General features: G+C 37.2%; 2 protein-coding genes across 6 annotated transcripts in view; both read left to right on the top strand.

Annotated features, from left to right (window-relative positions):
* Positions 1-19,103, top strand: part of itpr1b (inositol 1,4,5-trisphosphate receptor, type 1b) — a 140,791-nt gene extending 121,688 nt beyond the window's left edge. For all 5 annotated transcript variants that reach the window (XM_077203976.1, XM_077203979.1, XM_077203977.1 and 2 more), the window contains 4 exons: positions 1,120-1,285; positions 2,735-2,895; positions 14,431-14,592; positions 17,701-19,103. In XM_077203976.1, the coding sequence (XP_077060091.1) occupies positions 1,120-1,285; positions 2,735-2,895; positions 14,431-14,592; positions 17,701-17,787 (576 nt within the window). In that variant the 3' untranslated portion in view covers positions 17,788-19,103. The remainder of the gene's footprint in view (positions 1-1,119; positions 1,286-2,734; positions 2,896-14,430; positions 14,593-17,700) is intronic.
* A 4,137-nt stretch (positions 19,104-23,240) lies between these two features.
* On the top strand, positions 23,241-27,030 carry bhlhe40 (basic helix-loop-helix family, member e40). Its single transcript, XM_077203980.1, has 5 exons — positions 23,241-23,718; positions 23,811-23,874; positions 24,059-24,166; positions 24,514-24,637; positions 24,847-27,030. Exons 1-5 carry the CDS (start codon positions 23,660-23,662, stop codon positions 25,683-25,685), a joined length of 1,194 nt encoding a protein of 397 aa, XP_077060095.1. The 5' UTR covers positions 23,241-23,659; the 3' UTR covers positions 25,686-27,030.
* Positions 27,031-27,632: the final 602 nt, after the last annotated feature.

Genomic DNA, 27,632 nt, shown 5'->3' with positions numbered 1-27,632 from the left:
TTTTGTTTCTGCTCTGGCAGTCGTAAGATCACTCCGAACGCTGTAACGCTGTGTGTTTTTTTAAATCAGGAATGGGGAGAGAACATTGTGCTTGGTACATTTTTCATCTTCAAACCAAACTTGGGTCTTCAGCCGGCAAAGTTTAAATCCCGTCTGGTTAGCGCGCTTCCCATAATGTTGTTAAGTCAGTAGGTGGTCTCACCTGTCTGTATAAAGTTAAACGGCCACTGTTATCATTGGCTTACGTCATTGCATAGGAAACAATATCAACTCCCACTCGCTATTGCACTGTTTCGAAAGCATTGTCCAAATAAAACTGTAATTTAGAGACAAATCATTATGAAATAGTTTGCTTACAGTTTGTGATGCATCTGCTGTCATATCCAATACAGCTGACCGCTTCATTTTACAAGTTTCTTTGTGACTCTCAATTACACTGGGCCTCGTTTACAAAACAATCTGCAGTCAAATTCTCAGAACAAACGCCATTAAAAATAAACCATCCACTTGTTCCTGATGCTGGTATCCTTCTGAAGTATCCACAGAAAAGAGCAAATGGGCTGTTTAAACAGAATGCGTCAAAAGTGTGTTCTATTTGTAGAGAACTTCAGAAAGTGAACGGGTATCTGTAAACTGTATCCAGTGTAGACAGCGTCAGTGATTATAATGGGTTCTATTTGCCTTTGACCTGATGCTCGAATACAGTACAGGTGAATGCCAGCCGTTAAGAGACTGAACACCAGTAAGTGATGTCATGACCTTTGCTAAGGTGAAATGATGTAAAACTATTCGTTGATGTCTTGCTCTGGAGCCAGGCATATACTAAAGTATTTTCCCGTGTGACGTCAGGAACCCCACAATATCCAAACGTGCCATTTTTTTAGCTTGATTAAATAAATGCTTTGTTTATAGTGAGGAGGATGTTTTAAGCTATGAAACTAGCATGATGTTTTAATGGTACAAAGACCTCTTATAGGCAAAATTGATTTCTCATGTCATGACCCTTTTAAAAATAAATGTTCTTTATTGCCATCAATGATTCCATGAAGAACCTTTAACATCCATAGAATGTTAAAGTGTTCTTGTGTGTTGAGTGTTCTTCATCTCTTTTCTCTGTAGGAGCCTCTGTTTGCAGCCCGTGTGATCTACGACCTCCTCTTCTTCTTCATGGTCATCATTATCGTTCTCAACCTCATTTTTGGGGTCATCATTGACACTTTTGCTGACCTCAGAAGTGAAAAGCAGAAAAAAGAAGAGGTTCTGAAAACGACCTGCTTTATTTGTGGTGAGTGTCGACATGCCCTGGACCCCATATACCCAAATTATTGCTTTTCTAAATCACAAAACATACTGCAAACAAATGTGATCTTGATACACATCACCTGACACATGGCTTCAATTGTTGTTTATTAAAATAAAAACATTTTAAGGGCAAATTAGAACATTAAACCCTTCATACACAAATCGTTATGCTTAACGCTTCATTGCAGATCCAGGCATTTACCCACTGACCTACAAAATCCCGGGACTGACAGGGGCATGGGATGTAGGAATGAACATATCAAGCTAAATATGTCACAAGGCCAGTTGAGGATGTTTAATGTTAAAACGTTTTAAACAATTTAGTTTTGTAAATATACTCCGCTGAAATCAATGCATCACATAAATTATTAGTAAAAACAGTAAAAAATCATGGTGTATTATTTGTGCATAACCTAATTAATATTTATGAGCCTTTGCCATTTTGGGATGTAACTCCTCCCAACTTTTTTAATCTTTTTTTTAATTAAAGCAATGTCTGTCTTCTCAACAGTCCTGAATGAAAGTTTGAAGATGGAAGTTTAACGCTGCTATCTTTAGTGATTCACAGACAATTTCATTTCATGTACCATTGTCCTATAAATTTCATAGGCCCATAAAACGGTTGTTTTGCTCCAGCATAAACATTAGGACGCCCCCTCTTCACCAGAAGTCTTACTCATAACTCACTGTGGAGGTGGTAGAGTGTCTTCCTGTTGCCACTTGGCGTGTTTGACCGTGTTAGCGTGAGACCAGCTGTAAATGATCGTAATTCTCACAGTGCACACACCTATTATACAAGAACGCTGTTTTTGACTCGTGTTTTGATATGAATTAACATTGAAGCTGCAGTTTGTTGGGATTCAGATCATCTCTAGGAAGATTTCACGATCCATGACTTGCATTTGAAAGCTCAACGGACAACAGTGTAAACTTTACACACAGGAACACTAATCTGAGATGAGAAGCACAGACGTGCGACTGGAGAGTAGATGACGTGTTGCGTCAAGTGACAATTTCCCAATGTGTTCACTCGCGAATCACGCATCGAAATTAGACTGTTTTTGTTTTGCTGTGACCATCACAAGATTCATAACCTCCATTTGCTCATAACACGCACCATTTACACTTGTATACAAACGGTTTCCCTGTGGTTCTACTTCCTCTTCCAGATACAGTGCAGTTTTCTTTGAAACCGTAAAATGCATTTTGTCAGAATCTTAAATGATTGTTTTCCCTCTCACTGTATAAACCGCATAGAGCTAAAAACGTTCCTGACCTAAACAGATTCTTGTTTTTGGACGTTTAACCATTGGGCAGCTTGTCACTTCAAGATTACTCCTAATCTTGATTTTCTAAACTGACCTCAACCACCTCAAAAAAGAGCCATTTTAAGCAAGTGACGCAAACTCATTTCACTGTTTCTGCTTTACAGGTTTGGAGAGGGACAAGTTTGACAACAAAACAGTGTCATTTGAGGAGCACATTAAGGTGGAGCACAACATGTGGCATTATCTCTTCTTCATCGTGCTTGTGAAAGTGAAAGACTCCACCGAATTCACAGGGCCTGAGAGCTATGTGGCCGAAATGATCCGGGTAAGGGATCTGAAGGGCAGCAGCAGAATTTATTTAAAATGAAATGAAATCTAACGTTCTAGATGTGTGTGTTTTGTGCTGATGTCACAAGAATTTCAATCAGTTTTTTTTCCAGACTATGCTCCTTTTTAAAAAGATTTAAAAAAAAATTGTTATTCCCAACAGCAAAGTTTAATTTAAATTTAAATGAAGTGTAACATCTTAGGTGGATATGGTATCTCAAAGAATTTCATTTTTACCGCTTATGCCCCAAAAAAACCAAGAAAATGACTTATGCATAAGTCACATAATTTGAAAGGAATATTCTGCGTTCATTACTAGTTAAACTAAAAACAAAATGCAGTTTTATGGCATCATTTTGAAATTTATTTAAACTTGTCCCTCCTTTTCTTTAAAAAAAGAGAAAAATATATCAGATTACAATAGAAGTGAATCCATAAATGGTAAAATATGAAATTTTAACAGATGTTATGCACACTTCCATTCAAAAGTTTGGGGTCGGTAAGTAAGTAATGAAAGTAATGAATACTTTTATTCAGAAAAGATGCATTCAATTGATCAAAAATGATTGATTATGTTACAAAATATTATTTTATTTTCTATTTCAAATAAAAGCTGTTCTTAAGTTTCTATTCATCATAGAATCCTGAATAAAAAATGTATTTAGCAGCACAACTTTTTTGTTTAACTGATAAAAATAAGAAATATTTCTTGAGCAGCAAAGCAGCTTTGAAAATGATTTCTGAATGATCATGTGACACTGAAGACTGGAGTAATGATGCTGAAAGTTCAGCTTTGATCACAGCAATAAATTACATTTTAATATTAAAATTTGAAAATTGTAAATTGATACTCAGTATTACTATTTTTACTGTTTTTTGATCAAATAAATACAGGCTTTTGTGAGCATAAGAAACTTCTTCAGAAACTTTAAAAAATCTCACCAACCCCAAACTTTTCAACAATAGCGCAAGTGCTTTTATAAAATAATTTTTACAATTTTGCTTTTAAAGCCTCAGAAAAAGGACTAATTTTCTATCATTGTAAGCAACTATAGTAAATTAAAACTCTTAACAGCAGTTGCCTTGCAGGAAACTTAGGTGACCATAAGGTCATTTAAGCCCTAGGGCCAAAGTCACATGATGAGAGAAAAAATCGGCCAATGGCATGCTGCAAATTTGAATCAGTGGATGTGTTTGTTTACGGCTGAGGGTTTTTTGTGAAATCTAGCAGATGATAACGCTGTGGTAGCGTTGACATTGAGTGTTTGCTTGTACACAGAGAGGGAATCAAAGAGTTACTATCAAACAGCACACTGATATGGTGTTTGTGTGTGGGTTTATTTCCCCCTCTGCATAGCATGAGTTCAGAGAAGCCGTTTAATATCAGATTTCCAAAGAATTATGTATTTATGAGGGCTAAACCATGCCATGATGGTTGCGCAAAGGCTTGTCTACCTCTTAAAACCTTAGATCTTTTTACTTTTAATACTTTTAGTCCACAACCTTGGAGCAGAAATTAACCTATTTGACCCCAGAGGTTTAGTTTGCTGTGGGGAATGTGGCCTAGTTTAAACTTTGCCTTTGGCAAAGTGGAGTACTTAAGGAATTTTGCACCAAATCCCTTATAGTAAATCTCTCAAATGACCCCAAACTTTCCTCTTTGACTTATATAATCACAACTTTGTGACCTTCAGTCTCTCAGGGATGCCAAAGCTTCTGTTTGCTTTGAGACTGGAGTCTTAAGATGTTCTGAAAATGGCTAGGAATGTGTTAATCCTTGAGAAAGGCTGTGAAAGGACACACACATACACACGTACGGCTCGTTTCAGTTGGATGACCAGAGGAGCAGGAGTTCCCCTCATGATTGCTAAATGTGTATATGACTTATTATGCATGTGTTTCTTTGGAAAAAATAGCTTTTTCTCAAAGCACTATGGGTTTTTTCTCAGAATAACACTTTTAGTGAATCACTCAATGAATACCAGTCTATTAAGTGAAAAAAATGCCTTTCAAAATGAGGGTACTTGTGTTGTTCATTTAATCATCTTGTTTTTTTCTTTATTGCCTTTTTATAGGTCATCATATGCTTTGCTTAATGCAATGACATGGAACTTAAATAGCGTTTTATGTGACTTTTGAGTAATTTTAGTGAAAGAGCAGTGCTCAGGAAAGCCCCTTCTGCACGAGTGGTTGTTCTCTTGACGCAGATGGCGCAGCGGTGGGTTTCTGACACAGTTTCTGATCTGGGTGGTGTCTTTTGGCTCAGTTCCCGACCTCCGTGGCGCATTTTGATGGTTTGCCCACGTGGTCTTGTGAGGAATCACCTGACTTGGGATTAGGTGCCCTTTAAGGTCTCCTGAAAAATAAGAAACCTTTGACCTGACAACAAAGGATAGAGTATTTGTGATGCATCAGTAGACAATGCAAGGTCTCTCTCTGTGGCTTGTGAGAAGGTGAGTAAGAAAGCCGAGCATGCTGGGTAGAGCTTCAGGCTGAGGTTGGTAAAGCCATATTTGACTAGTAAACACATGGAGTCACTTTTTAACACTTTATTCAGTAAAGACAAGGACAGAAAGTGATAGGGAGAATGGAATCCAGGAAATGAATATGAGCCGAGCTCAAAGTTGCACTGTATGAGCAGATGCAGGAATCCTAAAACCTGGAAACGAGTTAGCGTTCTTGAACGTCTGCTTCCATCATCCCGAAGTCAGTGGGTTTTTCCAGTGGATTTTTGGTTAAATGGCTGAAAAAAAGTCAACAAGCTCAACATATTTTCTACCATCTACTCACTAGTCCACTTTTACAGCCTCATTGTGTTTTTACCAAAGACTATAGAATAACAAAAGACTCGTCACTCGTATTGTTTTTTTTTATGGGGAAAAGTGCAATGCTCAATATGACGGAATAAGTCCCGCCTTCTAAATAAGAGCCAATCGTGATTGGTGAAGTCTTTGCGTCACTGCAGCTGCCGTTAGAAGCTCCGGTTCCAATGGAAACAGTCAAACGCGCGCTTTCACTGCACATGCGCATTAGCTTGATCCAGCCTGAAAAATGTCGTTTTCTGTCATGACTCGAGCATGTACAAACAAAATTCATTAGAAGTTGTTGTCCGAATTCATTGGTAATTTCAAATATGAAATTTAATCGTAAGCTTGGCGAACAATTTTGGAGAATTTGATGTTTTCCCATTCAAAGACATAGGTGCCCGTGAGGTGTTTCAAAGATGGCCGCCCTTGTTTTAAAGGGACTTTGTTTATTCTCACATTCTTGCTTTTGTAAATCAATCTGAATGATTTTTTAAACATTTGTGATGGCGACCATGGTATAGTTCGTTTATAGCCTAACTTTAGCTCTTTTCTGCTGCCGATGGTGTTAAAAATTCATAAAAGTTGTGCTAATTTGTGAAGATTATACTTTAAGAACAAAACATGTAAGAATCTTAAACTGTGTTGGTCACAGAGCTTATTTTCGACTGTAGTCCAAAAACCAATGAAGAAATCCTGTTGCAATTCTACAAAAATATGAAATCCCTTCAGCACTTACACAACCTAAAACGAAGTGCACCTAAATTGTTTTCTTTAATTGTAAGGAAAGACCTTATCCGTTTGATCGTCTACTTTCATTCAGGTAACTGAGGTTAGATCAAGCAAGTCTGTAGGTAGAACCCCTAGATGAACCTGCTGTTTTCCCTTCAGCCTTTTTCCCCTTTGAATATTTTTCACAGCTTCGTCATGACGTTAGTCGTAATTGTCGATCTTTGAAGCGGTGCATGAACACTCGGGTCCCGTTTAAGACCCGAAGATGTTGTTGCTGCTCAGACCACAGAGCATCCTGTCTTAGTGTGTGGGCTCTTGTGGTATTAGTAATGAAATTCGCACTTCCCTCATTTCCATTGAGGCAGCAGATACAGTTGAAATTGATGTGGCTAGAGCACTCACACATTTACTGGCAATGCTGTCAAGTGTAAACAAAGCTTAGGAAATAGAGGTTTGAGAAGGGGCTGGTTCGGATGCACAAACGTCCACAAACACACCCAAACAAGCGTGAAACCAAAGCAGCAGGGTAAAAAATGAAAGATGGATATGTTTCACTTGCCCTTTTTCCGCTGTGCCGGATAAAGCGAATGAGCACTGTTGTAATTTCTTCATTAAAGGGATAGTTCATCCAAAAATGAAAAATCAGTCATCCACTAACCTTCATGTTATGTTTCTTGCTTCTGTGCTACATAAAAGAAGGCATTTTGAGATTTCTTTCTCTCTGTACAATGGATGTCAATGGTAACTAAAAATTGTTTGGTTGCCAACTTTCTTCAAAATGTTGTCTAGTCTTTTACATATGTGGTAATATACTGTATGTAAACTATCCCTTTAATGTTTTAAGGAATTTATATATATATATATATATAAACAGTTGTAGTTCTCGTTTCTGTAGAAGTGAGACCAGAGGAAGTGAGTATTTCAGCGTAGGTCGTGATGTAGACATGTCACTATATCCTCTTCATGTCTCTAGATCCTGCATCAAAAGATGCTGGTTTTTATTTTTAAATTTGACATAATCTGAAATAGCTTATAAGTCGCCAGGTATTATAAATGATGGTTTACAAATGATGTTTTTTCTTTAAACAATAACAAAAATAGAATTTTTTATTATTATTAAAACATCAAATTAGAACATCAAAAACAAATTCTTCATTATTATCCGGTGTCAGGAACAGTGATTTTAATTAGATTTCTTTTTTTTCTTTTCTTTTCTTTTCTTTTCTTTTCTTTTTGAGAGCACAATTATTTTCAGATATTCAAAATAAAGCTTAAAAATGTGTTTAAAGTTTTGCCTATCTTAATAATCACATTTGATTATAAAGAAGAAGAAAATGAATACATTTAAGAAGAAAAAATCTGATCCAACTTCTGGTTGTAGATATTAGGTGACTTTTTTCGATAATTACGTTTTTTTTTTGTATTTGTCTGAAAAGTCTCATTGAACAGTGTATTTAAATTACAATTTTAAAAAATAGTTTATAAAGGCATATTCAGAATTAGTTGATTAAAGAATTACAAACCAGATGAAATATATATATACTAGTGCTGTGAATCGATAAAAATAATTAATCGCAATTAATCGTGCCTAACATACATTTTTTTTAATATATTATTATGTTGTGATACTTTCACATTATGTCTCTGAAATAATGTAGAAACAACAGAAAGGGAGAATATTTTAAATATTTGTTTAATGGCAAGTTTAATGGCACCACTATGAATTTTTCCTAAATTTTAGCCATTAATTATAGCCATTCAACATTACATTATAATTGAAAGCTATCAATATAACAAATATAACAACTTTGTTTTAATTTCACTTAAATAAAATCTTAACATAAACTCATTGTTATAAATGTCACATTTGTCACATAAAGCTACAAACGTTATTCAGTCAAGAGCATAACACAAATCACAGCAGCAGGTTTATTAGGCTGCTGTCCCTTTAAGACCTGACTCTCATGACACGGATTTGACACACATCCTATTTTCTCTCAACTCTATGTTCATTTGACTTTTAACTAATTTAAGTCTGCTTACGAGGATACTCGACAAAAGGAACAAAATGTTGACATAATTTTGTGTGTTTTTTTTCCGTCCAAGCGTGAAAGAGAACTCAGTGTGGCACTGGCACTGTCTGAAGCAGCATTCAGTGCATTTCGGGCGTTTGTTCACAGAGAGCTGCTTCACAAACAGCGCACTAGTACAGATTTGAGTTCTTTTTTTCTTTTCTTTTTTCGGTTGAATGGTTTAACTGCACTTGAATCAATAATAGTGTGATCATATACAGCACAGCCAAAGGATGACAGAAAAAAATTTGTTAATTGCGCTATATATTTTTAACGTGTTAAACTGAAAACAATGAATCGCAATTTTGACAGCCCTAATATATATATATATATATATATATATATATATATATATATATATATATATATATATATATATATATATACAAAAGGTATATAATGTATATTTAAGGAACATCACATCTATCAAATCATTCTCCAAATCCATAAAACATTAGTTATTGACAAATCAAATATGCTGCCATAATACACAATAATGTGTTTGTATTGATCGCAATAGAGGTGTTTCGGTGTGTGCTTATGTGTTGTTGATGCATTCTAATGTGTGTCTATACACCTCTTTAATGTATTTATTGTATTGTTGTAGTGTATTTAATTGTTTTAATCATCAACCTGCTATAGGGACTGCAGATGAAAATTAGCCTGTATGGCTAGATCTGGCACATTTACATGTTGAACTTTGTACTCATGTTGATTAATGTGCATTGCCCCTTTTAAATAAAGAAATCACAAATTTATATCATCACAACCTTTCTCCGCTCTAGAGACGGTCCTGTATGTATATATATACCTATATGGTTACACTTTATTTCGATAGTCACTTTAGACATTCTACTAACTATAAGTAACTTTTCAACTACATGTCAACAAACTGTCATTAGAGTATTAGTAGACTGTAGACGGTTATGGTTAGGTGTTAGGGTTCAGGTTAGGAGAACAAGTTGACTTGTTGTTGCTAAGTTACTTATAGTCAGTAGAATATCTGTTGGGGGACCAACAAAATAAAGTGTTAGCAGATATTAAGCAGACAGTCTACTAATACTCTAATGACAGTTAGTTGACATGTAGCTGCAAAGTTACTTATAGTTAGTTGAATGTCTAAAGTGGACTATCGAAATAAAGTGTCACCATTATGATATATATTACTATATATATATAACTATTTTAATAGAACGTTCCTTTTTTATATACTATAATATATATTGGTGCCCCTTAAAAATGGTACAAAATAGTTTAATAATTATATTTAAAAGCTGAGTTTGTTGGGCATCAGTCTATGCAATATAGGTTTTTTTGGCTGGTAGGAACTGTGGTAGTCTGAACAGCGTGGGTGACGTTGGTCTCCTCATTTTACAGACTCTGTGCGGATGCATTGTGTGCTGCAATTCAGGGCTGATTAGAGATAACTGCGTGTGCCACTGTGATGACGATGACGAAACCAGCTGACAGCTGGGTCCATGCACAGACGACAGTGTTTGTGGGCGGAGGTAAACACAAACCTCAACATCTGTGGCAGCAGGAAGTGAGTGCATACGCACTCCTCTCTTGTTCTCAGAATGAGTGAGAGCATTACCTGTGATTTTCCCCTGCGCCTGAGTGGAACTGTCTGTCTGAAGTGTGTGTGCGCGGCCTGTCTGAGATTTCAGAGGCAAAGGGGACTTCTCTGCTCTCTGCACCTGCTGTCTTTCTGTCACACACACATGCATACGAGTGTGTAGCTAAATTACATATGCATGAAGTTTATAGGTTTTTAGAACACTTCAGGTTAAAGTTTATTTAAATGTACAAGAGAAGTGTTTATTTTTAGATGTTGTGACTGGTCACCATTTCCCTGGATTCTGCCTGACTTTATTTGTATTTTAAATTTTATCTCACAATTACTTTTACTCTGAAGCAGAAACAAGCAGTAACACGTTAGATTAGGGTCCAAATATCAATATTAACTAGTTGCTTATTAGCATGCATATTAGGATATTGACTGTTTATTAGTACTTATAATGCACATATTAATGCCTTATTTTGCATGACCATATTCTACATCCCTTAATCCTACCCAATACCTAAACTTACTGTAAAAACTACCATATTTACTATTAATAAGCTTTTTTAATGAGGCAAAAGTCGTAGTTAATAGTGAGAATCGGACCCTAATCTTAAGTGTGAGCAAACAAGCTTTTTTTGTATAAAACTACTTTCTCCTTATGTGGATAGACAAATATAAGTGAGCTGTTTGTTGTCTTTCCAAAACACATAAAACTGGCTTTTCAAATATTGCTTTGTTGATTCGAGTGGCCTGAAATGTCATTTAATGGCTTAACTAATGCTGTTATTTTGAGGTGGGGCTATCTGTTTAATTGACCAATGGCAGACATTCAGGATACCTACTTGAAAACAGTCATCACTAGATGCACGTTTTGCTTTTGCAGTTCACTTAAAGTATTCCATGCAGTGTTTCTAGAAATATGAGAACATAACTTTATGCATAGTTGTTATAAATAGAATTTATAGAATATGTTCACTGCATTCCCAAACCTCTCTTGTCTGGACTTGTCTCTATGCAGGCCGAGTTAATTTTAAAAACACTGATGTGTTTTGTGTATTTATGTGCAAGCAGTCCAGCTTTGGGGAGAAAAGGAAATGCATGACTAGAGAATGAAGCGTCCTTTGGCCATTCTCCCTCTCCCCTCCAGTGTTCTGTAATGTGACTATCACTTTTTCCCTCCTTCTGTTAGAATCCCTCTCGTCCTTATTAGGAGCTGGATCTGACCTTTCCCACCAGCCAGAAGTTAGACATTCTGCAATCGCAGTTGTCTCGGGTCGGAGCTCGCACTCCCGCTGCTGTCAATGATCGCTTGTTGAACTATTACAACATTTTGAGATATTGCAACTCAAGGATTTTTTTTATTAAGAACTGTTTGTGCTAGTCACAGCTCATTAAAATCACTGAAAAAGTCAAATATACACTTACACATTTTCTTGCCTGTGCAAACCTCACAGCCATGCTACAGTAACTTGTTCCGCTATGTAATTGCTAAGGTATTATAAACGTTTTTTTAATGTGTTACTATGCAATTGTTAGGTTGTCTAGGATTTATCTAGTAAGTTGCTATGTATTTGCTAAGTTGTTGTATTGTTATGCAGTTGTTAGGGTGTCTTTGTTTTCTAAGGTATTCTAAGGCCTTGTCCACACTAATACATTTTCATTTAAAAATGCATCTTTTTTCTCTGTTTTGGCATTCCGTCCACATTGATAGTGTTTTTTAACAAACTTTTTGAAAATGCTCTCCCAAATGGATACAATTGAAAAACGTTTTCGGTTTTATTCGTCTAATAAATTTTATTAGCAGAGAACTTTAAAAATATTTTAGCAGGAAAGCTGTGGTACCACATTTCCCCATACTGTATTCTTTGAGGTTGTTTTGGCTGTTTAAATTAGTGTACGTAATGTCAAATATCTCAATATCCTTGTTAAATAATTGCTTGCCACTTAGGGAGAAACATGGTGCTCAATGTTTTGAAGCTTTTATCTGAGGGTGAAGCTGTCCTCATGCTCATGTGACTTTGATACTGCCTTTCCTTTGCTGTAATCATATTACACAGGGAATTTTGTCTGATGTAAACACACACTCTCTTATGAACGAATAGACAAAGAGGGATTCTGAGATGGAGGGGGACATGATTTCAAGCATCCCTTTAGTCAGGGTTTTGACTTCAAGAATGGTTTGTGCCATGTGGATGAAATCTAGGAGAGGGAGTTCAATAGTTCATATACAGTCAGACTTTACTTGCTTTCAATAACAAAATATCAAACAAGCCAATTGTGCAGTGATTTTTAGTGGATGTATGAAGTCAGTGTCCCTCAAATTCGCACAGGTGTTTGTATATATACATTTGTAATTAATCAAAATTTTGCAGCCCCATTGTAAATAAGGATTATTGGCCAAATTTATAGACTTTCAGCTGTTGCCAGTGAACAAATCAAACAAAATTAATTGAAATAGCTCAACACAACAAATGTTTCAAGTGGTTTCCCCAAATTCAACTGAAAATGCAACTTTTATTGACTTCTGGAGTCTCAAAATTATCCAACCCCCTGAATAGAATCTCTCACAACAGCACAAATCTGCAAAGCAGGTGTTGTCTCAAGCACACCTGATGCAACTAATCAAGGGCTTCATTAGTTGCACCAGGTGTGCTTGAGCTAGAACACATGAAATATCTGAGCTGGCTATGTTTGTAAAGTTTCATGTTTGACTGCATGTTAGAAATTTTCAGAAAGTCAAAAGAATGGTCTAAAAAGTTAAGATAAAATATCATCGCCCTTCACAAACAAGGAACAGGATACAAAAAGATATGAAGGCACTAAATGTTCATAGAGACACCATTGGAAGCATAGCTTGCAAGTTCAAAGTTAAAGGAACAGTGGTTACACTACCTGGACGAGGCAGAAAAAGAAAGTTATCAACGGCTGCAACCAGATTTCTGAGAAGGCAGGTTCAGAAAAACCCCAGAGTGACTGCAAAAGATCTGCAGCAAGACTTGGCGGCAACAGTCGATGAGGTTTCAGCTTGCACAGTAAGTGAACTCCAAGAACACGTCCCAGAACTCCAAGACGTACACCACTACCGATCCAAAAGTTTTATAAATAAGCCACAGAAGTTTCGGGATTCTGTTTTGTGGAGCGATGAAACAAAACTGGAACATTTTGGCCCTATGGATCAGCAGTATGTCTGAAGGAAGAAGAATTAAGCATATGCTGAAAATAACACATTGTCTACAGTTAAGCATGGTGGTGCTCGATGATGCTCTTGGGCTGCTTTGCATCCTCTGACACTGAAAACCTGCAGCGTGTGGAAGGCAAGATGGATTCATTGAAGTTTCAGGAAATCCTAGGAGAAAATATGAGGAAGCTGAAGCTTGGGCGTCATTGAACCTTCCAACAGGACAATGATACCAAGCATTGGAGACTTGGTTTCAGAAGGAGTCCTGGAAGATTCAACAGTGTCCATCACATTCACCTGACTTGAACCCCAGCACGCAAACCCAAGATCATTTCTGAACAGGTGGCATTGCTCATGAGGAATGGGCTAAGATTCCTCAGAAACGCCGCCAGAAGCTGGCTGGTGTCTGGTTCCACATCTCATATGCAGCAGGTCATAACAGCAAAAGGGTGTTCTACTAAGTACTAAAGTTGCCATTAAGGAGTTAATTTTGAGACTGCAGAATTTATTAGAAGTTGCATTTCCAGTGGAATTTGGGGAAACCACTTGAAATATTTGTTGTGTTGAGCTGTTTCAATTACTTTTGTTTGATTTGTTCATTGCAAACAGCTAAAGGTCTGTAAAATTTACCATTTGAACATTTTAAAAATACACCACCATTCAAAGGTTTGGGGTTGGTAAGATTTATTAATGTTTATGAAAGAACTCGGTTATGCTTACCAATGCTGCATTTATGTGATCAAAAATACAGTAAAAACAGTAATATTGTTGAAATATTATTACAATTTAAAATAACTGATTCCATGTTAATAGATTTTATATGGATTTTATAATAGATGCAAAGCTGAACTTTCAGCATCATTATTCCAGTGTTCAGTGTCACATGATCCTTCAGAAATCATTCTAATATGCTGATTTGCTGCTAAAAGAAACATTTCTTATTATCAATTTTGAAAACAGTTGCGCTGCTTCATAGTTTTGTGGAAACAGTGGTACTTTCAGAATTCTTTGATGACTAGAAAGTTCAAAAGAACAGCATTAATTTGAAATAGAAACAAAATTGTAACATTATAAATGTCTTTACTGTCACTTTTAATCAATTTAATGCGTCCTCACTGAATAAAAATCCTACTACAACATAATTACGTGTTAGCAAAAACACTAACGTCTAATATTCCAACAGGAACACAACTTGGACTGGTTCCCACGTATGCGGGCCATGTCGCTGGTTAGCAGCGATGCCGAGGGTGAGCAGAACGAGATCAGGAACCTTCAGGAGAAGCTTGAATCCACTATGAAGCTCGTTTCCAACCTGTCAGGCCAGCTCACTGAACTGAAAGAACAGGTGAGTGACGATGCTTTTGGACTGATGTCAGAACATTATGTCCAAAGTGGCATGCTGACGTATTAAGCCAGTTCTTCACGCTCCAATCAGGATGAGGTGTAGTCTTGACCTGTTGTTAAATGGACTTCACAGACTAGAATTTAAGTTTGGTGTGAGTTGAAACTAGGCCTTCAAGGTCAGTCAGTATGAGTCCACAACCTCTACAATGTTCAATTAGTCCAAAGGGCAATGAGTCATTTCTGTCTGTCTTTCTCTTTCTGCCTTCAGCTCGTGGTATTTAAAATGATCTTTCACCTGCGTCACGAGGCCAAGTGTTGTTTCACTTTTATTCAGCCTCATTGTCGTCCAGATGAAGTTCTGCGAACTCGAGCTTGTTTGTTTCCACAGATAAACAGTGTAACACACACACGGTAGATGAATATGATAAAGTGGGTCATTGAGTTAGACGCTCATATTTTGATTTGGTGGAAATATGCGTAATAGAGATTTGCTGTCAAGTCGTCGATTTCTTGTAAAAGTGTGGAATAAACACCAACTTGAGGTGTGTAGCCCCATAAAATGGGAAGTGTCTAGAGGGAAGTTGATCTGTTTTTGTACGCCAGACCAGGGGAAAAGGTCATTGTTTGCTAAAAGAAACTTTCGCTGTTCAATGCGGCGGTTATACGCAACAGTACCAGTTTAGCTTTTCTTTTCCTTACTTTAAAAGTTTCAGCTTAGAAGAGAGAATGATAACAATTCTTCACGCAACTGTCCAGAAAATATTTGAAAATGAATTTTGTTGGTAGATCTTTAGGCTGTGTTTTCAGTCCATCATCTTGTTGAAATATTATAGTACTTTTTCTGCTATCATACAATATAATGTGAAATAAAAAATTCAAGTATTCGTATTTACAATGCAAAAAGTTGATATACAAATAACACCATTATGAGAATGGTTTATAGAAGGGAAACCCCAAATACATGAAATCCATAGCAAATATATTCTTCTAGACAAATTGATACACTCAGAATCATTTAAATGAATTAATGTACAGTATTTGAAGACCATTTGATCTGCATTCTTATGCTTAAATGCTACAAATAATTAAAATATAATTAAAAATACACTTTTGCTGTTTTCATTTACATTTTACAATCAATAAACACATTGGGTTTACAACATGGGACGGGGGACTTTCTATAGACATGATGTTTATACTGTACAAACTGTATATTCTATTACCTATCCATCACTTATATTTACATCATTTACATTTTCAAAAACTTAGTATGATTTATAAGCCGTTTTCCCCATGGACACACACACACACACACACACACACACACACACACACACACACACACACACACACACACACACACACACACACACACACACACACACACACACACACACACACACACACACAGCAATATAAATATGCAACAAAATGTTTATTTTTAAAAAAATATTGTCATTTGTCATCCTGTGATTGACTCAATGCATAAGTGTAATGACCTCTTTCCCAGTATCTGTGACCTGCCTTGGGTCCCTTTGATGGACTGATGAAATAATATTTCAGATTTATTTTACGAATGGGTGTTTTACAAAAGGCAGGATCTCATGATGTGTTTCCGATCTAAAGCATTTGATCTCATATTATTATTGTATTGATTATTAAAATTGATCTGGATTACAGATCCAGACATGATAAACTGTAGTTGAGAGCTCCTTATATGGAGTCACATTAGCAGGAGGAGCGAGCAGTGCCAGTTATCTTTAAATGGCTGTGTGTTTGTTTAGTTGTGTGAGGTACTTCCTGTGGACACCGACTTTAATAAATACATGCGTAAGTGTTTTTGGCTCCTTTTTGCAGCTGTTGAGTCAGAGTAGGGGATTTCAGTACAGACAGTCTGAATTTCAGTGGAACTGTGTACGTGAGAATGAGTGTGAGTTAGTGTGTTTTGTAGCTCAGTTACACAACGCTGCATGACATTACTTCAATTGATCCATTTTATATTCCCAGAAGCCTTTCTTTAAGAGAGCACACAGCTAAAACACACAGACACTCTTGTGTTATGAGGTCATAACCAAGGCAACATGAATGGATACACTGGATGCATCACTGCATGACATGCCTGATCTGTGAGAGAGACAAAACAGGAGATGAAGATGATTCAAAATCAAGAAAATCTTGTGTGTGTGTGTGTGTGTGTGTGTGTGTGTGTGTGTGTGTGTGTGTGTGTGTGTGTGTGTGTGTGTGTGTGTGTGTGTGTGTGTGTGTGTGTGTGTGTGTGTGTGTGTGTGTGTGTGTGTGTGTGTGTGTTGAAAACATTATGGTGCAAAGAAGCTTAGACAGATTTAACTATATTTTTCTTTAATTACTCATTTTACACATAAACACACACACACACCACTTTATTTTAGTTACTTTTACATGTTTGCTTTTTTTTGATCTTTGTATATATATATATATATATAAGTGTGTGTGCGTGTATATATGTATATATATATATATATATATATATATATATACACACACACACTTATATAAATAAATATATATGTGTGTGTGTGTGTGTGTACACCATTATAGTTATATTTTGGTATATATTGTTTAAATATAAAAATGTATGTGTGTGTGTGTGTATGTATATATATATATGTATATATATATATATATATATATATCATCTTAAGTTTTATTTTTAGTTATATGGTTTTAAAAATTACACATACACACATGCACACACACACACATATATATATATATATATATATATATATATATACACTGTATATATCAATATTTTTTAGCACTATAGTTTTATTTTGTACGTGTATGTTTAATCTTATTTATTTTTTATTTGTATGTCTAATATATTTACATATATATATATATATAATGTTTTAAGTATTATATAACATGTTTTCTCGTTTTTTTGCATTCATTTTGCATTTTTTTTGCAAAATGATTGTTTTATAAATATATGTTCTAAATCAAAATTATATATTCTTATATGAACGAATACGTGTGTGTGGGAGAGACTAGCAGGAAAAATATGCATTTATTGGAAATATGCATTTAAACAAAATAAGCACAAAACATCTTGTGTTTGTTCTGACAGATGACAGAGCAGAGGAAACAGAAACAAAGGATCGGGCTCCTGGGACACCCACAACACATGAACGTGAACCCCCAGCAGCCCGCCTGAACCTCCTTACACTGGCCAAGTGTCCTACAGCTGTCTCCTGCAGACATCCCATCAGCCTGTCCGTCTGTGTGTGTGTGTGTGTGTGTGTCAAGACATCACAGATACATCATCACCACAACCTGCTGTGTGTATACCGAATAAACGGCTGTAGGCAATCAGAGAAGGATAAATGACTTTCGTCCCCACTTCTTCACATCCATTCGAGTGCCAAATGTTTCTTTGTGTTAAAGAGGAAGTGAATTTGCATCACTGGCTTTCCACTGGGTGAAAATGAATGGCAGAGCTACACTAGATACTGCAAGACTCACGAACATGTGCTGCAGCCTGTAGATGCTGTTTGGACACACATCCTTTTATATTGACCCATAGCAGTAAAGCAGTCAGTATTTGATGTCTTATTTTTGTATTTTGTGCAATATTAATACTTTAATATGCAACTACATCTGTACATTGTCTTAAAGGGATGTTGCAGTAATTATTTGTTTCTTTTTGTTTCATTCATTTGCTTTATGAAACATATTAGAGGCCAGGGACTCGCAGAATTACTGTTCGCGAAGTAAAGTTTGACGTGACATCAGGTGTGGTTTATGTTTAAGGGGGGAAAACAGCCTTTTTCGTATTTAAGTTAATTTATTTATAGCAAAATTTAAAAAAAAAAAGAAAAAAAAAAGCTTAAAGGAGATTATGCGTATGCTGCCAATTTAAAGTTCTTTAATTCTCATGAATAAAATCAGGTTCTGTTTAGTAATTAGGAGCTCTTTATTATGGTTTATGGCTTTTTGATTGTGATTTGATATGACCTTAGGTGTCATATACTGAGTAATAATAGATGAACTGTTTAGGCAGTTAAGATTTTGTTCATTATTTTGTCTTAAAATGAATGCACTAAAATAATTAAACTCATATCATTCCTGTCAGTATAGAGCCATGGTAATCGTGCCTGTTGTGTGTTCCTGCAACTCAGAAGGTCAAGAGCAGAATGAATATTCGCTGACAAAAGCAATCTTTGTCAAGTTTTTGTCTGTAATCAGTCATTTTTTTCTAGACACTTTCATCTTTTAGCTCAGCAAAGCAGGACACGTTCTCAAAAATATCAAGGTTTTTTTTTTCCTTCATTTTCATTAGATTTTTCTTGTAATACATGTATATATGTCTGCAGGTCTTTGCTTTTATATAGAGATATATGGTTTCATAGCATCCTAATAATTAACAGCACTGTTACTGAAAAATAAGCCTACTACTGATTTAATATATATAATGAATTTAGTGATATTTAATAAAATATGTACTTCTTGTTCAAAGGACCAGAATTGAAATATAGTTTTTGAATTTCTTTTGTGTGTATGTGTGTGTGTTTGTTTGTTTGTTTGTTTGTTTGTTTTTTAAATTAAATGTCTTTTTTAACCACCAACATGGAAAAAGTGGAATCAATGTTAAATATCAGTAATTCTGCTCATTATTTTACATTATACTTGTTCATTATTGATACTGGCTGCCATCTTGCACAATATTAAGCACTCGCACACAAATGTGTTAATTTCAGTGGTGATTTAAGCGCAAAAACGGCAGAAAAAAGGTTTTTCATTGCCCAAATATCAGTTTATATGTATAGATTGATGACTGCATCATTTTACAGGCTTCTCGTGACGTGACATTTTATTCACCTCAGTCAATGGAAAGGAAGTCGAGCTTAATAAGAATTCAAGCTTTATAGGATCCGGCGGCCCAAGCTTCTCTAAGGAAATGCACTTTCTGTGACCTCTCATGTTGATCTGCAAAAGAGGTGAAAAAGCTGTTTTCCACACACTGCTGTAACGGGTATCTTTGCGCCGTGTGTTTTGTGAGTTGCAGACCGTGCAGTGCAGTATAGTGCAGTATAGCCTACATTGTGACAGAGCTCTGGAGAGTCCCAAATCGATTTCAGGGTGAAACACTGAGGTATAACTTTGCTGTTGTCCGTAAAAAGAGCAAACGTGTGACTAAAGTGTCAGACAGGCCCTTTAGATGCTTAATTATTGACACTGTCAGCGTCGTCAAAATTATTGCTCTAAAATCCCCCTGTGCAAAGTGCAGCATCAGACTGAAACCTTCCACGAGTTAAGTGACATTTGTGAAATAAAAGCAGAGGGAGGAAAAGATGACTTGAAACCGTCAGTTTAGTAAGAAATAAGAAACGCAAGAAGCTTTAATATGTTCAATATGTTTAATATGGGTGGGTCTGTGAATGTCACTTTCTTTCTGGGCTTATATTAACCTTATTATAAAGTTAATATGCAAGCTATTCCAACAGTGAGCCTCAGGACATGAAAGCCTCGAGGTGTACGAGCACGATGATCTATTAGTCATTTTTCAATGTTCTGAGAGTGGTACTGTATGTTCGTGATGTTTTGTTCAAATACATCAGAAACAGTAACCCTTTAAATGTGATAATTCTCACATATTACAAAAAAGTAAACTGTATTTGTGTTTTTTGAACATAATTGCCAAAAATGAAAATATTACTGTACAGACAGTATTTAAAACATATTTTTTTACAAATGTATAACTTTTTTTGTGTGTGTGTGTGTGTGTGCTTTCCTGAAGTTCAAACAGTTGAGCGTGGTGCTAGCAACGACAAGATCATGGGCAAAATGATCCATGCATGAAATTATAAAAATGTACACCTTTCAACGCAGTGAATAAAGGTGAAAAAGTCTGTCAAATGCATAAATGTAAATACCCTCATAGGGTATGTTTGATAAAATTACAGAAATGCATATATTTTTATTTTGGGTCTGGGCACCGGTCCTTAACTATGAAATTGACAGGTCAAATTGACCCGTTAATGTCACAATCATAATAGAAATTTAGGATACACTTTATTTTAAGGTGACATTGTTACATTGTAATTTTACAGAGAAATGTCAATTAACTACATGAACTTGCTTTAGAGTTACAGTTAGGGTAATTATGTAATTGTAATTATGCATAAATTACTGTTATTACTAAGTACATGTAGTAATGTGTAACTAAGTCACCTTAAAATAAAGTGTTACCAAAATGTCATGTGCACATTCCACAAAAACTGAAATAGTCAAACAATTGCAAGATTTTTTTTGACAACTCAAAAATGTAATACTGAGTAATATTAATGTACAGTTTGTATTAATCGTGTACCAATTTGTATATAACTATGCTGTTTAAACAGTTATAATATTGTTTCTGTGCTTATAATGGACACTAATGTAAAGTGTAAGCGAAATGCGTTAACCTCCGATGACGTCTTTACAGCATTCCATCTCTTAAATCAAATAACGTTCCTAATTGTAACATATTTGTGGTCAAATAAGGGGACTTTCCTTAAACAAAGGACACAAACCACAAGAAAGACACATAACATGAAACTGATTGGCATTGGGACAGCAGGCTGTTTAAGACTAAACCAACCAAACAGTTGAGTTATCACATGATCTATTAAAATTCTTGTTCCACTTGTTATGTAATAAATTAAAAATATTTTATAACGTCCGACTGTGAAATCAACCACTTAAAACTTGAAAAATTATTCATAATCTAATCACACTGTCACATGAGCACTTAAGTGTTGCCAGGATATATTACACCCTAAGCCTCGAGGTCACATCACAAATCTGTTTTTTTTTCATTCCATTTCATGTGCAACCAAAATAGACAATGCATTTATGAATTCCCTGAAGGAACAGTCTCATGCACTGCTTCTGTCCTCTCCCTGTGAAGGATGATGATGTGTCATCCTGTTGCTGCAATTAGCCAGATAAAAAGCAACAATCCCCCCCTACTTTTCCAACAGTTCTATTAGCATTTGAATTATTAACTGGATTTCATCAACAGACCTCAAAATCTCTAAGCTAGCAGTTCTAAAACCTAAAGATTATTTGAACAGGCTATGTTTTGTGAGAAACAGATACCATTTCATCAGTTTTTGTACTTCAAAATCTCACATTTAATGCAATGTGTTACTTGCAATTTCTTTGCATTCATAGGCTATGTGAAATTGACTAGCAAATTATTTCAGTGTACAGAAATGAGAGGGTCACTTTTCTTAAATAATCAAATGAATCAATTCTTGTAGCCCAAATGAATAATCCATGCATGCATTCAAATGAAAAATTGATCTATTTTAGTGAGAGAAAAGCAGTATGTAATATGCAGGCTATAGTATGAACTCAGGTAGCCTAAATGCTACCTAATTATTTACTGTATTTTACGAGGACTTCCACGCCTTAGTTATTGTACCACCATTTCAAAGACTTTTAGAACAAATATTGCCATATTTATGAGAGTCATTCTGCGCGTTATTTACAATTAAAACAGCGCGTGAGAGCACCGTTCTCATCAGAGTGCGCGCGCCTAGCTGGGATGAGCTCGAGCTGCCCTGCACTAAAATAAACGGATGACGTCAGTCCCTGGGATTGAATCGTTTCTCCGCCTCCGCCCTTTCCCTGCGCCGCCATGAGGAGTTCAACGTGACCGCCGCCGAGTACAACCGGCAACAACAAACCGAGCCGCAGCACGAGAGAGACATGAGCGGCTGCACGTGGAGCGTTAAATGGTCCCGGTGCGAAAAAACGGCGCGTTAGTTCCCGCGCATCTGTTACTATTGTGTAACCATGACAACTGAGCCGTGCTCGCTCATGTGCCAGCATCATGCCAGGGGAATTCTGATAATGAATACTAGCATTATATTGATGGAGCAACAGGTGCTCTGCACATTATTCATATGACATCCGTTTCTTTCTAGAAGCTTCTGCTGCACGCTCACGTTCAGGCCCATATGCGTGTGTGAAACAGAATATGTGCTGCTTCTTTGTAAAGCAATATAATACTTTATGCAAACACAGCGCTCGAGAGGGATTTCTAAATAACACGCATATATAGGCCCTATATATATATATATATATATATATATATATATATATATAGTTATACTTCATGTAATGTGTTAATTATAGAATACAAAATATATGCAGTTTCATTTAAATTTTTTATATAATATACAATGTGTTTGATTTTTTGATTTAAGAAAATGTTTTAAACATTAAAGATTATATATATATATATATATGTACATACAATATATATATATATATATATATATATATATATATATATATATATATATATATATATATATATATATTAGTGCTGTCAAATCAATTAATCGCATCAAACAAAAGTTTGTTTATAATACATGCGTGTATTTTATATATATATATATATATATATATATATATATATGGACATTTAAATAGACATTTTGTGGTGCTGTCGTAATTACATAAGTCGAATTGTGAAAATCATGCGCTTTTTTAATGTATGGTTTGTCTTGATAAAACACTCTAAACCACTTTATATAATCTTTGTATAGTATATCATGCTTTGAAGTCAATCCAGGATAAGGCGCTCATAAAAACACGTCCCTGACACGAGCTGTTATTGTGCACGGAGAGAGCGCGCGCAGCAGCATGGTGGGACACGGGACACGGGAGGGCGGACGGTCTGCTGTAAATGGGTTGAGCTCTGAAAGCGCCGTCACACACGTGAGGCTCATGTGACTGGAGCTCGAGACGTGTCTGCAGTCACAGGGTTTATTTAACACGTACTTCAAACCCACCCACATACACTCATTTAACCAGCAGCGGAGCCGACAAACGCCTCCTGCATCTCCACCTCACAACAACAGCAGTTTTGCGTCCTACTTTTTGAGGGACCATATCTGGAGCGAAAACTATTCGAGGGAAATACTTGTGGACTTTGACGAGAGAGTAAAGGATCTGTTTTTTTGTTTTTATATATACACATATATTTTAATCAACCCTATTCTTACACCACTAAGACATATTGATAGGGTGAAATGGAGAGGATTACCAGTGCTCAGCCTCCACCATGTATGGATATCTCTGACATGGAAAGGTAAGTCAGTCTTCCAGACGCTGCTTATTCGTGTTTTTGATCGCTTTCTTGAGAGATTTATCTTTTATTGACTGTATTTTTTTATTTTATAGAATGGACTTTCCGATGTATATGTGTAAACCCCGGCGGGGAATGAAGCGCAGTGAGGACAGTAAGGTACGAAACGCGCAATTACGCACAAATATATTTGCGCACACTTTTACTTCCCAATTTTGTATAAATATATTTTAGTGTTCTGAAAGAGATTTAAACTGCACAATTTATTTATTTATTATTATTTGTTTTCAATTATTTTTTTACGCATGGAAATTAATAGAACATTTTAACTCCTGATCCCCAGGATACGTACAAATTGCCTCATCGACTGATCGAGAAGAAAAGGAGGGACCGAATAAACGAATGCATCGCGCAGTTGAAGGATTTGCTGCCCGAACACCTTAAACTCACTGTAAGTAATATGGGAGTGGATGGGCTCACCTCACTATGTTGTAGTGTAAAGCGCCACCTGCTTGTTGATCATGAATAAATCATGTTTGTCCTGCTTTTAGATTAGTCATCCTCCTATAATGTTCTAGATGTACATTTTTAATATATACAACTTGTAAACATCACATTAACTTTTGGCACAACATATCGTGAATCTGGCGTTGGTTCATTATTCATATGTCAACAAGGCGTGTTAGATTGTCTTTTAGAGTATTTGTATATTACTTGGTGCACTGGTGAGCGGAGAGGAGAGTCTTCATTACTCCTCGACAAAAATCAACATGCTTATCTGGGTTTTTCCTGTTTTAGACTCTGGGACACTTGGAGAAGGCTGTTGTGTTGGAGCTGACGCTCAAGCATGTGAAAGCTCTTAACAACCTGCTGGAGCAGCAGCAACAGAAGATCATTTCCTTGCAGAATGGAATGCAAATCGGTGAGTTTGCGATAACGCAATGTTTGACCGTGTCGCAGGAAGCAACCCTGATGAACTTTTCACATGCCTGCCGCCCCCCCCCCCCCCAACCATAACAAGCACATTGCAAAATAAAGAAATTGAGACAGGCTTGTGCAATGTAGAACATGATCTAGACTGTTGTGAAGGAACACATTGGCATGCTTTCTAACACTTATGTTTTATTGCAGGTGAACAGGGCAATGGGCACTCAGAATCCAGTGAGGAGATGTTCCGTTCCGGGTTCCACTTGTGCGCCAAGGAGGTTCTTCAGTTACTGGCCAACCAGGAGACCATGCGTGATCTGACGCCAGCTCACATAATTGACCACCTTCAAAAAGTGGCGTCTCAGTTCATTCAGAGTCCACCGAGCCCTCGTCTGGACGAGCCTGCTCCCAAACCCAGAGAAAGCAGAGAGAAACCGACAGGCCTGCAGCCCAAAGCAGCAGAGGGTCACGCTAAAAACTGCGTGCCCGTCATTCAAAGGACTTATCCCCACTGCAGCGAGCAGAGCGGGAGCGATACGGATACCGACAGTGGCTACGGAGGCGAGCTCGAGAAGCGTGACCCGAAGGCCCAGCTCTCGGCCTTCTATGGCAAAGACACTGGGGATCTCAAGTATGGCGGCAGCATTAAAGAGGAGATGGATGAGCCACAGGCAAAGCGGCAGAGGTCCGACTCTTCGGAAGACGAGTCTCTGTCAGGGCATGAAATAGTGGACTCCCACAGCCCCTACATGAGCTTTTCTCCACACCAACCTCTGTGCATGCCCTTCTACCTCTTCCCATCTGGTGCGGCCGCAGCATACCTGCCCATGCTGGAGAAGTGTTGGTACCCGGGTGCCATGCCTGTGTTGTACCCAGGCCTCAGCGGCTCCCCAGCGGGGATGTCTCCAGAAAAACTCCCTTCATCCTTGGCCATGTCCTCAAGAGTGGGCTCCCCCGCAAGCCCTCCAACCTCCATGGACTCTCCTGCACTCCTGCAGGCCCTGAAACAAGTTCCCCCGTTAAACCTGGAAACCAAAGACTGAGGACTCACTCTGGGGTCCACCAACAGCCCGCTCTCTGAATGTTTTGGTCTCGAGAGTGGACTTCCTTGCTGAATAAGCTCCCGAAGAGTGTTCTGTTGAAGAGGGCGCAAAGACGAAAGTTCAAAGCGCTCTCCAACACGGCAAACAGCTGTTCTGATTCCTCTCAGAAGTACGACGGCCTCCCTCCAACCGCAGAGACACACACACACACACATACACACTCGCACACTCTTATCAGCTCCCTCAACAGCCAGCAGACACACACCCAGACATGGAACGGTCCATGTGGACGCAGACGGGTGAAGGAGGTCCCGTGCAAAGCACTGTGAGACACTGTGAAGAAGGTCAAAGTGAGGACAGTGAGCACTGTCCTTCCAGAAATAGGACCTGGGGCGGGCGAACGGCTGCACTCTGCACTTATGCCGAATGTTTAAGTCAAAAACAATACAAAACAATAACCCAGAATGTGACGTGCAGACGGTCACCCAACCATAAAGACTTTGCCCTTTGCACAAGCACCTTTTCATTTGTTGAATGTAAACAAAAGTCGTTTTTGTAATAAAACATCACCCCTGTAGATGCTGCTTTTTTGGACATTTCTCTGTGCCGTGGACGCTGATCAGGAAGCTCCACTCTCTTCTGCTTCTGTGACTGCTTTAACCGATAAGAACCGTCCTTTTAGACTAGAATGCTTCCAAATAAATGTCATTGCTTTGGTTGAGAGGAGCACGTACAGGCGCGTGCACGTTTCCCATCTTCTTGCATAAACGAGGACGCCATCGACTCCCGAGACGTGACGCTCGTGTAAATAGGAGAGTTATGTAACCATGGCTCCGCTGTAGCTTTTGAGTTTGCCATCCATTCGTGCACGTAGGTGAAGTTGTTGTGAGGTAACTGCGTTATGTAATTATTTTGTTTATACTACTTGTACATCTGTATTTTTGATACGTGACCCACACATTTATGTTGCCGAGTTTTAGACAGCCGAGTGCTGTATGCCATGAGATTGTGTACATAGCTTTTTGGACCTAGACTCGATCTGCATCATGTTCTGTGTTCATTTCTGGTCAAATTAGGACATACATTTGTTCATGCTGTTGCCTTTACCTGTTTAAAGCAGTAAACATGATGGCGGATATCTACATTTTTAATCCTGGATTCTACATAGAAGCAAAAGAAAGTGAATGTAATGTTTAAAACAATATATTAGTTTTGTATAGGAAGAGGTACTTACTTTTTATTTTGGGACCTAAGAAAAGGTTGTTTGATGTATATATTTTGTCTAAAGTATTGTTGATATACAGTAAGGAAAAGTATTAATAAAGTTTTTTTTTTCCTGTGGAAACCATGTGTCTGAGTCTGTGTTTGGAGAGCTTAAACATGTTAAGCTGGGAAACAACCTCGCTGTTTTACCCATCATCACAGTTCGTCTTTATATAACACTTACACAACCCATACATTTGTTCTGTCTATGCAAATCCTTTAGACACACAATATGATAAGAGTCAGGTTACAGATATTCAAGCCTCTCCAATAGTATCCAGCTCCTAACTAAAGTCCATGAATTTGTCGATAACAAAAACTGTCAGGTTATGTGAGGCACTTTTTATAGCAGATTAGACGACTATAACCCAAAAAAAATTTAGCAAAGAACATAATCGTTTATTATTATTTGTCTTTGCAGCCGATGTACATACGTAGAAGAACCACGTCCTTTACCTATTAATGCTCGTTAACTGTTAAAATAGGCTAAGTCTTCCCGTGTGTCTGGCTGTGTGCTCGAGCCAGTGCAGTTTCCCCGCTCCTCCGCCCGCTAGGATGTAAACAGGCAGCGGAGTAATAATCACACTAGGCCTCACATGTAGAGCCACACGGCACTGACGCATGAGCACACTCACACATGCCAAACATCCGATCCAGCAGTCCTGGCAGGACAATAACACATTT

This window comes from Siphateles boraxobius, unplaced genomic scaffold (genome assembly GCF_051911475.1).
Source record: "Siphateles boraxobius isolate OS27281-9 unplaced genomic scaffold, OSU_SipBor_1 5, whole genome shotgun sequence".
Lineage (NCBI taxonomy): Eukaryota > Metazoa > Chordata > Actinopteri > Cypriniformes > Leuciscidae > Siphateles > Siphateles boraxobius.
This window is presented reverse-complemented; position numbering and strand designations above follow the sequence as displayed.

Excerpts from the sequence above, each read along its gene's own strand:
- bhlhe40 (XM_077203980.1), top strand. The coding sequence starts at position 23,660 with ATGGAGAGGATTACCAGTGCTCAGCCTCCACCATGTATGGATATCTCT. Across the intron at positions 23,719-23,810 it reads GATATCTCTGACATGGAAAG|AATGGACTTTCCGATGTATA; the intron begins GTAAGTCAGTCT and ends TTTATTTTATAG. Across the intron at positions 24,638-24,846 it reads GCAGAATGGAATGCAAATCG|GTGAACAGGGCAATGGGCAC; the intron begins GTGAGTTTGCGA and ends GTTTTATTGCAG.